The sequence below is a fragment of the Asterias rubens genome, chromosome 16 (genome assembly GCF_902459465.1).
Source record: "Asterias rubens chromosome 16, eAstRub1.3, whole genome shotgun sequence".
NCBI classification, from domain to species: domain Eukaryota; kingdom Metazoa; phylum Echinodermata; class Asteroidea; order Forcipulatida; family Asteriidae; genus Asterias; species Asterias rubens.
In genome coordinates this window covers 12,044,573-12,058,058 of record NC_047077.1, presented here as the reverse complement: position 1 = coordinate 12,058,058, position 13,486 = coordinate 12,044,573, and the positions used below count along the sequence as shown (strand labels likewise).

Sequence of the window (13,486 nt, the reverse complement as noted above, 5' to 3'; positions counted from 1 at the left end):
ATGTTTAGCTTGACGCTACTCCTGTGCATAATAACGGGTGTACGTAGCCATGTTTCCAACCAAGAAGTGCATAAGAGGGACAGCGAAACACAAATCTCGTGGCAACAGATCGGTGGGGCTTTGAAACATGTTTCAATTGGTCAAGCCGGCGTGTGGGGTGTCAACAGTGGTGACGTCATCTACTATAGAGTGAGCACATATGGCGACGAGGCTAATCGGGGGTCTACTTGGGTTAGTATAGGTGGGAGACTTAAGCAGATCGATGTTGGTCAGGATGTTGCATGGGGCGTCAACTCCAACGACAACATCTACTATCGTGCTGGCATCTCGAATGCATCCCCCACTGGTACATCTTGGGTTCAGGTGGCTGGAGCTCTGAAACACGTCAGCGTCAGCCAGAATGGTCACGTCTGGGGCGTCAATTCAAATGACAATATATACCACCGCATCGCGGGATCTATTTGCTATCCTGAGGGAAGCTGGAAACAAATATCAGGCAAGTTGAAGCAGATCTCGGTGGGTGATGCGGGAGTATGGGGCGTCAACTCCGGTGATAGCATTTACTACCGTGTGGGAACCTTCGGTGATCCTGCGTCAGATCCTAACGGTTCAACCTGGGAACGAGTCCCTGGTGCTTTGAAATACGTCAGTTCAGCGACAGGGATCTTCGGAGTCAATGCTGCTGATGTTATCTACACTCGTGAGGGTATATCTGCTTCCAACCCAACCGGCAGCCAATGGCGGTCCCTTCCCGGCAGATTGAAGCAAATTGAGTCCCTGTCCTCGGTTGTTTGGGGCGTCAACTCAGGCGATAACATCTACGTTACCGATTCAGACTAAAGACCGGGCAAAGGCAGTGTTCAAACCGACTCTTCTCATGAAAAATATCAAATTGCACATCACGCATTCGCACTAAAAAATAAAACACTTCAATTGTTTTTACATCGCATCGTTTCTAATGGGGTTGATAGTGACGTGGCGCATTATCGTCTGTCTAATGCATAATGGCGGTAGCCAACCAATACATGCGTATTATGCAATTAGCAATTTTATGGGAAGGTCTAAATGGAGGCTAACATGTATCAACTTTGATGACTATCCAACAGAAAAATGTTTCTCTTAAAATGGTACTGAAATAGTATAATCAAACCCGGTGGTGGGTATTTATAATTGTAATGACTATATAGACAAAATAGACGTAAATGGTGTCTGACTTCTTTAGCCAGTCTAACATGCAGTGACTTCTTTAGTCAGTAAAAGAAATTCACCCAGTTGAAGTCAATCAGTTCCGATCCTTGATTATCTTCATTGTTATTGCTACTAGTGGTGGTGGTTGTTCTTGTTAATACTTTCTGGTTTTTTTCCTTTTGTTTAAACATTGTTCCGAGTACATAAAGTATTGTGTACAATATTATGGTTATTCTCATCATTTTTATTCATGTCGACGCCGTTAAACTGGTCTTGATCGCCTTTATTTTGATTTGGTTCTCATGAAATTGTTGGAATTTTGGAATTGCCTTTAAATTGTTCCATGGCTTCTTTAAAGACTCGGGTTCTTTTCAGATTTGTAAAGCTTGTCAATGAAAATGATCCTTAGACACGAACGGAGCTCCGTGACTTGCCGTGATCCTTGACAATCAATAATTAACGAAGTCAACTTGTTACTGCTGACTCAAAAGGGTGAGTTTGGCCGAGACAACTTTATTGAGTAAACTAAGAAGTTAGCCTGAACATCTGACGTCGTGAATTACGCAAGAGAGTGGCCTCTTTTTGAGCAAGACGATCCCCGCCCATAATCACATACGATCTTTTCAAATAGGGATACACCCCGTCAAATCATATTTTACATACCAACATTAAATGCAAGTACATATACATGTATCGTATATATGGACACTGCATGCAGACGACCGAAAGGAAAATGTCCATATCTTTATTTTGATTGGTCCAAGTTTACGTTAATCAGCTGCACACCCACATCGGACCAATCAAAACACAGATACGGAAAGCTAACGTAACTCACTGCATGTTTATCCAATGACATCATTGTATCAAATGAAATCACTGGTTCTAAAAATCAAGTATCTGTCTTTATCGTTGCAGATAAACACAGAGGACCAGTCTATTAACGACAATGGCCACTATTGGTAATTGTCAAAGACCAGTCTTGTCATTTGGTGTATCTCAACATATGCATAAAATAACAAACCTGTGAAAATTTGAGCTTGATTGGTTGTCGGAGTTGCGAGATAACTATGAAAGAAAAAACACCCTTGTCACACGAAGTTGTGTGCTTTCAGATGCTTGATTTCGAGACCTTAAATTCTAAACTTGAGGTCTCGAAATTAAATTCGTGGAAAATTAAATTCTCGAAAGCTACGTGACTTCAGAGGGAGCCGTTTCTCACAATGTTTTATACTATCAACCTCTCCCCATTACTCGTTAGCAAGTGAGGTTTCATGCTGATAATTATTTTGAGTAATTACCAATAGTGTTCACTGCCTTTAAGAAGTCGACTCGTCCTGATTACAAATCTTGGAAGGAACACCGAGTCATAGATATTTATTTTTTTGTCGTGCAAAGTGCGATGGCATGGATGAGTCATAGCATACAAATATTGACTGCTTCGAATGTTAACTATAACACTCGAGGAGATGCTCTGAGCGTTCTGTTTTCCGCTCCGGGGATCACCGAGGAAGTCGTATTTTAACCGTAGCACGAGTAAAAGGCGGCCAATAAATTATATTTTTTTATAACACCCCCATACATAGCCCGAACTGGGGGTTCCGGAAATTGTTATGGAAATATACAACGGTGTGTTCAGCTGAAGCAAATGCACAAATTAAAAGAACAATGCACTCGGTCATGTTATCTGAAAAGGGTGACAGACTATCCTAGCACACGCTCGTCTGCGCTATTGATACACACAGCACTGATGCAAAACTGATTGGATTCGAGATGTGTAGTTCGCGGTGTACGCTATAGACTTAAATTGACGTCTTGGTACCGCGCAGCTCAGTATAGTACACTGGTTGCTAATGTTATATTGCCCTGGTTGCCATGGTATAGTTCTTCGAGGCTAGTGCACCTTCCTAGTAAAGCTAAAACATAGTGACGCGCTCTGAAACCGATCTCATCGCAGAATATTTATAAGGGTGTTATAATCATTGTTATATACATCATGTATATAATTATCTAATCTGATTGGTTAAAAATGGAGTCATGGAAATAGCTATGCCCCCTTTTTTCTATCAAGATGACGTCACAGTGACTATGCCCGCTCTGAAAAAAAAAACGCAACTATGATATGTATAATGTACGACTAGCGTTCAGTGTCACGGCGTGACCTTTATTCGCAGACGACCTGTCACCGTATAGTCAGAGTGTTGTTGATTAGAATAATCTTTATTCGGTATGTAAAAGAAATATTGACTGTTTAATAATCGGGGAACAGTTAAAATTATAGACCCTCGGTGATGTCAAAACCATGGCTATGCCCTCAGCTTCGCTTTGGGCATAATCATGGTTTTGACATCACCTTGTGCCTATAGTTTTAACTGTGCCCCACATAGCAGTCAATATTTCCATAATGTTATATAAGCTGAAGTTTTCCATATCTAAGATTAGCTAACAGATTTGTGTGGAATTTTGTTGATGTTTTATTTTTTTATTTCTGCCGTGCGCACGTATAGCGGCGTGAAAAAAAAACAGAATGTGACACAAGTACAATTCAAATTTATTATAACTACTATTTATTTTACCGAAATTTCAAGATAACATTGTGCAAGATTCAACTTTAACAGATACCAGCACTTCAAACGACAAAGTTTATACCTTCAAAAGTTTGTGTGACACACCGAACAATTGAAAACAAAATATATATTACTGATGTTACAATGGAAACAGTGACACTGACAAATCTAAGCAAGACCCACTAAAAAAACAAAGAAGAAGACGTACAGGGCACAATGTCATAAAACATGTAAGCAGCCGTTTCGTGAGCATAAGTGACGTAGCAATGCAAATCCAGGTTGGACATGCATGCCCGCCTCAAAAAGTTCTACTTACTCGATAATTCATGGTGGAAATATGTTTATGCTTGCGTGCATTTTTTCTGCTAGAAAAATGTGCTTACCGGTAAACAGCTTTATGAAATTGGGCCCTGATCGGACCTCGAATGTTGTGTGCACGGCACACGGCGCTCATGTACGCGTGTTTTTGTTTTGTAAATGTATGATTGGACTTACAACACACGCGTAAGTTTAGTGACAGTTAACGAATTGTCTGAGATCCGGGTTCTTAAAATTTATATTGTTGGTGCTATTTTATTACCCTGTCGATTTTAATTTAATCATCGGAAATCAACTGCACACATTACAACAACAAAAAAAGTATATTCAGAAGCTACTAATAAAATATACCCTTTGTATACCGCAGAATATTACCCCATGACCCGAGTCAACTCGACCCAATGTTAAACATATTAATAAACTAATAATAACTAGTGATTTAGTGGAAACTGGAGACCTTTAGGACACTAGGTGGCAGCAGACTTACCATGTAATTTTTTTTTCAGTAACGTGCGCACACGCAGAAGTACGTAAACAATGGAAAGTTATCCGGTAAATCTGCTGCCACCTAGCGTTCCAAAGTAGCCCATTGTCCTCCCTCCTCATTCTTGATCCTTCTCGTAAACATTGTTATGCTTGTTGGTTCCCCACACCATTAATGAAAAGGATTCAATCTGTTTCAGGGATCCCTGGTGAGATTCCCATGTTGTACCAACTGGGTTGGTAGAACACCGGCCTACACGTTTGAACACACAACCGTTACAGTTCACTCCGTACACATTCTCAGCTGAGCTAATGTAATTCAGCTGACCGCCTACTTGTGTCCAGCCAGTACCGTTTGGGTCCGACTCTGGATCTCCAAAAGTCCCATCCCTATAGTATATGTTATGGGCTGAGTTAACGCCCCACACCCCCGCCTCACCAACTGAGATTTGCTTCAATTTACCGCAAATTTTGTTCCAGCTGTCCCCGCCAGGATTCCAAAAGCTGGCCCCAATTCGATGGTAGATATCATCGTGTTTGTTAACGCCCCAAACATGCCCACGTTGACTGACGCTGACGTGTTTCAATTTTCCCTCTACGAGGATCCAATCATTACCCGTGGGGTTCCGTCCCAAGATACCCTCCCGATAGTAAATGTTTTGACAACTGTTCACACCCCATACAACATCATCCCCAACATCGACTTGAACAAGTTTCCCTTCAATCTCAACCCAATCACTGCCTAACACCTCGTCTTCGTACGTGTCTTCTCTATAGTAGATTTGGTCCTTACAGTTGACACCCCACACTCCTGCCAGACCGACCGATACGTGCTTCAAGGACCCTTCGAGGCCACTCCACGGGTCCTTGTTATGAAAGTGATGATGCCCGTGTCTTCTGACCCGATTGTGTACTAGGGAGTTAGCTTCTCCGGTGCTTTGCATACCACCTATCAGGATACAGACGATCCCAACAAACCTTTAAAAAATCGTATCAAACAAAGACATACCAAAAACGTTAGCAACATTCAAAATATTCAGAGCTGTGTATGGAGAGAGTTGCGACATGGAGGGACCAATTTTCTTAGGTCACAAGCCATAATTGTCGATCATTGTCCTCATTATAGACGATGTGACCTCTGACGTCACACAAAAAACCATAACATGATTCGCGCGCATACCGCCGGGCAAAACCTTTGTGTTTTGGCAGCCAGCTAGAAAGTGTACGCAATCTTACTATGACTACGCAACTCTTTGCCCGGCGAAACATGACGTATATAGTGTTTTTTCACCAGAGGGCGGTTTGAATGTAAACATAGGTCACATCGTCTATAGATAATCCACTGTTTGTTTGTGTGTATCTCCAAAAGATATATAAAGAAATAGTGTAATGCTCAAACACACAAGTATCATGACCAGGATTCGAACCCAGACCCCGAATCCTGATGACTTCGCCACCAGAAACTGAACTCGATGCTTTAAGAGACCTACTTGAACGAAAAAGTTCAAGTTTGAACAACTTTGTCGAATTTCATCAAAAATGCTTTTAATCAATAAGGAAATCGAGTCTATGCCTATAAATAGACAATCATTTCGAATACTCTTATCCAGCTCTGTTACGTAATTGTTCATGTTACATTAAAGTTAGAAGCTCCGGTTTGTATAGCTGCTTTGTTTACAGCATGGAGGTATACATAGCAAACTCCCAAGTATGACGTCGAAGCATTGTCATTTTGACGCGTGTCGTCCCCGGCAAAAGTGTTTTTAGTTTTGTATAACCTAGAGGTTGAATCCTATTTTTTTTTGTCGACACTTACACAAAATCAGAAGTGTACACATAACAAAATTACATTTAAATTGTAAACAAACGCCTTATAAACAAGTTAAAATGGAATCCCGTTAAAAACATTCCGCTCGAGTAGCTGTGACACTCGGCTATGATACCCCCGAAAGAAGAGACAACAAGTTGAGAAAGCCAAGAGATGCATCATACCACGTCAATGTCATCATTCTTGAGACAGCTGAGGTTACCCTGGGGAAACTGTCAGAAACACGACTCACTGCTTGTATCTGCGGAGAGAATGTTAGTGACACATCATTAATCATTCCTCTGTTTCAAATCTGTTGACCATTAATCCCTTAACCTATGTACATGCAACCACTTTACGCCAATAGGCTGCCACTACAGGAGTCATCAGTGCACTTCGATTTAAAGGAACTGGACACCTTTGCTAATATTGTCAAAGACCAGTACTCACTTGGTGAATCCCAACATTATGCAAGAGAATGTTGGCACACAGACCCTTAATGCACAAATTTATGTGCTCTCAGATGCCTGAAATATTTTAATATTTCTGTTTTTAAATGAACAATAGATATATATTTATAATCTATGGGTAACACATGCGGACCTTGACGCCACAAAAACACGCCAGCAACTGTTTCTTGATGTCAGGTGGGCTAGGTCAAATGCGGTATTTGAAGTTTGTTCAGTTTGTTCTATTTTTCATAAATTTCTTGACGTACTTGTATTGATTTCTTATCAACGCAGCAACCTCATACGAATCAAGCTTGAAGGATGCTTATACAACCGTTACCCTCTTTATAACAAGCAGATGTTTTTATAAAAGTTTTCTTTTCTGGGTCACATTTAACTATGTTAAGCCAACCTTAAGCTGAGCGGTCGATAATCAATTGAGATTCAATCAACATATTCAATAACAGATGCAAATATTATTAGGTCAAGAGAACTTAGATTTTGCTTTTGTGTTTGACCTTAAAGTTCCATCTGTTACAAATGTATGTAAAACATAAGGTGTTTTTAGGCCACACGAGCAATAATTGCACACACTTTTTTAACGACGTAACAACAACAATATCGTTTACCCTGCGTCAAGAAATGATTTAAAACTTGTTTTTGTTAGTTGGGGAATTTATTACTCCACAAATTTTGCAGTTCAAAATCGTTAAGTTTTCCAAAGAATCGTCACCATGAAATATTGGAAAGTCCTCAATAATTTTGGGCAAGTTGTTGACCCAGAAAATGTCAAAAAAAACTCACAGTACATTTACCATAGTTATCAATTATAAACGACAAGGGAAACTGACTGGAATGTTCAAATGATTTTTTGAGGGTTGAACAAAGAATTGACTCGATTGGGATTCGAACCAGCGACATCCGGACTAATGTGCCGCCGTGCAACATAACAGTTAACGGTTGTATGGCTTGTGACTGGCACCCCCGAACAAAGATATTGACAAAACAGTGACACTACCATGCTTGGGCTAGATAGCTCAGTTGGTAGAGCGCCGACAGGTCGTTGGTACGAATCCCATTCTAGTCAACTTTTTTGTTCAACCACGCAAATCCGTACTGATCCCATGTCAGAATTGACCGGATCTGGATCCCGTACGGTGGGCCTAAACCCATTTGCGGGTCGGTATGACCCAGAATGTGATCTGTGTCCCCTTTTCTGGGTCAGGTTTTTATAAAAGAAACTGACCCAGAAAAGGGATCTGAGACCGTGATTATATTACTGCGTGCCGAAATCCCCGGTTACGTCACCCGGAGCTCTGTGTACACCGGACCTTTGAGGTCGCCACACCGGATCAAGCTAAACTCATATCAGGATTTGAGTGCATGCGATGGGGCTACTAGCAAATGTAGAGTTAGCAGCCAATAAATAGATAGATATGTTTGTTGATGCCTTGCAGCCTTTTGTGCCAATTAACAAATCTTTTCTTTTATTAAGTAATCGCGCACTTTTTTAGAAAGGTCAGTTATTGTAAAATAGTATTATCGACATTGATTTTCAATGTGACGACCAATATCATCGGTAGTTTTAAACCAACTACCAGAGGTTAACAAACTGTTTTTCAAGGCACCAAATGTAAAGTCGTGTTGACCTAAATGTTTTCTGATAAAAGTTAAGCAATTTCTTTGTTTAGGCCGATAATCCAAAATCAATGAAGATTATCAGATTATAAAAACGTACGAAAATAGATTGTGCTATTATCTTTTACTTTGGTTCCATATGTGACAATTTTTATCTAAAACAAAAGGTCTTTTTAGGTCATGATACGAGCAACAATTACAGAAAACTCTGTTAACAGCAACAAAAACGTAATTTTTTAAACAACCCTGCGTCATAATTATCCTAAACTTTTCTTGTTATTTTGTGAGAAGAAAAAAAAATCATTTTTACTCCATTCTTCAGTTCAAGTCCATATAAGTTTTCAAACGAAACTTCACCACACAATTTTGGAAAGCCATCATTAGTTTGAGACAAGCTGTAAAAAAAACTCGCAGAACAATTCTCACACTCTAAAACAGGAATTATGATCAGTATTTACCCAGTTTCACAGGGAAGTCCGTCCCAAGGCAGGACGGTTCGGGGGGGGGGGGGGGCACAGAATCCCCCGGGTTATGGTTTTTCTGTCCGCCGGAGGAATTTGTCCCCCCCCCCCCCCCCCCTCTCATTTTAGACTGAATTGAATGTAGCTACATTTTTAAATCATCATTATTTTGTTTCCTCCGTGCGACTCTTTGTAATCTTTTTAGAAAATAAAATAAGACATGTTGTTTTTGTTCTTTTGATTAAAAATGCTTAATTTGGGGAGCGATGTGCAGTGTAGACTGCCTGCAATGTGCGCAGTAGTAAGTTCCGTGTGAGAATCTAGGCGGGAGATTCTCCTGTTACACAGGAAGCTGTGTCTTTAAACCTGACACAGGGTCAGCCCTAATCCCGGTCCTTGATCCAGGTCAATTCTGATCAGGAATATTTTGAAAGTTTATGTCTTTATAAAAAAAACTACTGAAAACCAAAATATAAGACGGCCTACATGATGTTCCAAACGGCACGTGCAATACTAGGCCTACTAATTCCTTGCCGTCGATTTCACCAAACTCTTCCTAACTTAGGATTAATCTTAGAATACGACGAGTTAAGTTCCGTATCCATATACGTTTAGACGCATTGAACCCATCCTAAGTTTGGACGAGTTACTCGTCCTAACTCGAGATAGGATTAATCCTAGCATTTCGTGACATCGACTGCAGAGGGTGTTTGAAAAGATTTGTTGATGGATTTTTCTTGTTTGTGGCTGTATATTGTTTGTTCGCATAGGTGTATGGACATGCTTTCAGAAAATTAAGTTATTTGATGAGACAACAATTTGTTTATTAACTGATTAGTAAGTTATCTACAGCATGGTGAACTCTTACATGGAGATAGGCCATTTTATATAACACCCAAGCAGATCCTTGCCATTTGATTGGAGGATTGTCGAACACGTGATAGCAAATAAAAGTACCAATACACGCTGAGTCACTCACCGTGCTTTTTCGTTCCATCCGAAAAGTACCATTGCACGCTGCTAGCGTGCAATGGTACTTTTCGGATGGAACGAAAAAGCTGAGTAAAAACATCACTGCGTGCGTGTGTCTTTGGTAACGCAGCAGTGTTACTGCAAGGCATATTAGTAACATTACTAGCATTCGGCTTCTACAATTAAAAATTGTAGGCCTACGCTTTGTTTGTTTTGAAAGTTGTGTCTTTCAATCAAAATGACAAAGATCTACTTGGATGTTATATAAAACAAATAATGAATGTTTTTCATTCGTGCAATGGTGCGAAAATGTTCATTCGTTGAAAGCTGGAATGTTCCATTCAACTCGGCTCCGCCTCGTTGAATAGAACATTCCATCTTTCAACTCATGAACATATTATTCGCACCATTGCACTCATAAACATTCATTATGTGTATAATAATGAAACTATGGTTGTGAGATTTTCAAGAGAAGTACCTATGCCATGAGATTGCTTTGGTTACCGACCCATTTTCGAGTAGCTCTCTGAATTTTGTTTCGGCGCACCCCTTGTCACCCACTCGGAGACTTGTCACGGTCGCCAAGACGCACCCAATGTCAGTGTTGTTACATAAACTTGGAAAACAAAGTTTTACACCCCCAAGTTTTGCAGTGATATGTCTCAACTCACCTTGCTTGTAAGTCAGCCAATTGATGAACTTTGGTCTTGCGTTTCAGGATGTACTCCTCAACATGTACCTGGTTGGTGAATGTGAAACACTCGCAACAAAGAGCAGCTTTTATAACAAACCACTCGGACCATGCCCCAGCTCCAGGGGCCTTGCTCATCATAGCCACTACACACCTTAGAAAAACTGCTTAGTGCGGGAAAGATGGGGCTCAGCAGATATGGGGGTACCAGACAAGGTATCGATTTGTTTGTGAAGTAATTTGTCCTTCTTAAAGGGAAAAAAAGAGGTCAGCTATTGTAAAATTATGGATTGATGATATTGACGCATTCACACCCAATTCAAAAATATTGTTACGAGCCTAAAGTACAAACTATGAAAATCAGCTTGGCGCATGATTGTTGGCCTATTTAAGGTTGTACACGCAGAACTGTGCACAAACCTCTATAATAGCGCCCTCTTTTGAAATATTCCCCTTCACCTCCATGTTAATGGACCCTTTCCATGAAATATGCTAATTACATTCACGCATGCGTACAGACCCTGTTGGTTGGCAAACGCCATTTAGTTGTGCACTAAGCAGACGCGCAATCGCGTCTGCGTGACGCAGCCATTACCCGTGTACAAAACAGCGTGATGTTGCCTCAATTTGCCAACCAAAACGCTAGTGCGCACGCGCTAAGTGAAATTTACATATTTCATGGGAAGGGTCTATTGACACACTCAGAACACAGAGTAGGCCCTACAGCTTTTATTAGTCTGGGTCCCTGTGTTTAACCACAAGGACAACCTACAGGTACTTGTTTTTCGCAACCAGTGATTTTTTATTGGGTACAATCATTTAATTTGATAAACGTGCAGTGACGTTAACTTTCTATGTGTTTGATTGGTCCGAGGTGCAGCTGCACTTGCGGTTGTTTGCATCAACCATATGTGGCAGGTGCAAATTGACGGGGACTGACATAGACTAGTTTATTCAAGAGCCTGGAAGTGTGACGTCAGATGATTAGGTTAAGCTTTTTTAACAAATAAACCACTCTTCAGTGTATTTTTTTTAAGATGGGCTTAGCAGATTTGGGGTTTTATTGATTTGCTTATTGATGTTTTTTGCAGCTGTTTGTAATTATGTCAATAAAAAAAATCGTAACTCCATGAAATTGTTGTTCTTCTGTAAAAAGAACAACAGGTTCAGCTTTTGTAAAAATGGATATTGATATCGATATCGACTAATTCACTCCCAAACAAGTAGGTTTCTGGAACATGTATAAAGAAAATTGTAATAATATCAGGTTAACAAACTATTAGAGGTTAACACACTATGTGTGCGTGCAACTAATGTACAGTCGTAGTGACCTAAAACATCTAGGGTTATGTATGGGGGTGGTGTGACATGAAATGTTGCCCCCTCCCTTCCCGGAGTTTTTGTCCCCTCATATAAGACATACTTCGTACAAACTACTGATACATAGCGCCCTCTTTTGAATCCTCCTCCTCCAGCCCTTTCAATCAATCTGCAGTCTGGTCCCGTGTCTTTATCTGCAAGGATCTTGCTTGACGTAATTGGATACAATCATTTGATTAAATAAACGTGCAGTGATGTCAGCCTTCTATATCTGTGTTGAGATTGGTCCGATGTGACGTCTGGCAGTAGCTGTACTTGCGGTCGTCTTCATGAATCTAGGTAGGGATGGACGGGGATTGACGTAGGCTATAGAGGCCACTTTGTGGCGTTATTCACGGATCTCGAAGTGTCAGAATTGTTCAGGCTAAACTTTTTTAAAAGAAGCACTCATCAATGTAATTCTTTGAGCCCGCCCCAGACTCAGACTGCCTGGTTCAGCATAGACGCTAAGCGCCTTTATAAAAAAACTGCTCAGTGTTGAACGATGGGCTTAGCAGATAGGGCGTACAAGCCAGTCGATATGTTTATTGATGTCTTCACAGCTGTTTGTGCCATTTAACAAACCCTATCTTCATAGCACTGTACACTCGGTACTTTTCTGGTCTATGTTTAAAAAATTCACAAACATTTCACTTGGGTGGATTCGAACCCGCGACCTCTGTCTAGTTGGTAAGACACAAACAATTTGTTTTGTTTTCTGTCTGCACTACAAATTAAGAGAGCGCCGCGCCCACCCCTAAGACCGCAACTGCGTACAACTCAGGGTCAATTTCATGGAGCTGCTAAAGAAGTAAGTATTGCTTAACAAACCTCTACTAAGCAGAAATGAGCATGATGCCAGTCACAAATGTGAAATTGCATTTTGGCTGGTAACTATACTCTAGTTGGTATGACAATGCTCTAGAATTGCAAAGGTCGTGGGTTCGAATCCCACCCGAGTAAAATGCTTGTGATTTTTTTTTCAAAGGACTCGGGAAAGTACTGAGTATTACAGTGCTACATACATCGGTGTATATGCCGGGTAAAAACAAAAAGTTAATAAACTATACTCTGGTCAGCATAATTTTGTCTTGCTTAGCTTGTTGGTGTGAAATTGGGCCATGGTCACAGCAGCTTATGGGGCAGGCTGAAAAGAAATGCACATTACCAACTAATGTTTTCTTCTACGTCAGAATTTATTTCCCAATGATAACATCAACAAAAGGAGTACCCCTAATTTGTTTTATTCATTAATGAGAATGAAGAAATTCGTTTAGACTGCTTAAAGCCATTGGACCCTTTCGGTACAGAAAAAAAAAGTTCACAGATTTACAAATAATTTACAGGGTTTACAGAAGGTAATGGTGAAAGACTTCTCTTGAAATATTAGTCCATGAAATGCTTTACTTTTTGAGAAAACGGTAAAACAATATAAATTCTCGTTAACGAGAATTACGGATTTGTATAGAAACACATGTCATGATACGGCGAAACGCGCGAAAACAGGAGTGGGTTTTCCCGTTATTTTCTCCCGACTCCGATGTCCGATTGAGCCT

General features: G+C 40.5%; 2 protein-coding genes across 2 annotated transcripts; one reads left to right on the top strand and one right to left on the bottom strand.

Annotated features, from left to right (window-relative positions):
- Nucleotides 1-840, top strand: LOC117301117 (lectin L6-like). The gene has a single exon (XM_033785005.1). The coding sequence runs from the start codon at nt 1-3 to the stop codon at nt 838-840; it is 840 nt and encodes a 279-aa protein (XP_033640896.1).
- A 3,766-nt stretch (nt 841-4,606) lies between these two features.
- On the bottom strand, nt 4,607-10,658 carry LOC117300951 (lectin L6-like). The gene is made up of 3 exons (XM_033784820.1): nt 10,552-10,658; nt 6,546-6,622; nt 4,607-5,531 (listed from the first exon to the last, which is right to left on the bottom strand). The coding sequence occupies exons 2-3, from the start codon at nt 6,560-6,562 to the stop codon at nt 4,673-4,675; spliced, it is 876 nt and encodes a 291-aa protein (XP_033640711.1). The 5' UTR covers nt 6,563-6,622; nt 10,552-10,658; the 3' UTR covers nt 4,607-4,672.
- Between the last annotated feature and the right edge of the window lie 2,828 nt (nt 10,659-13,486).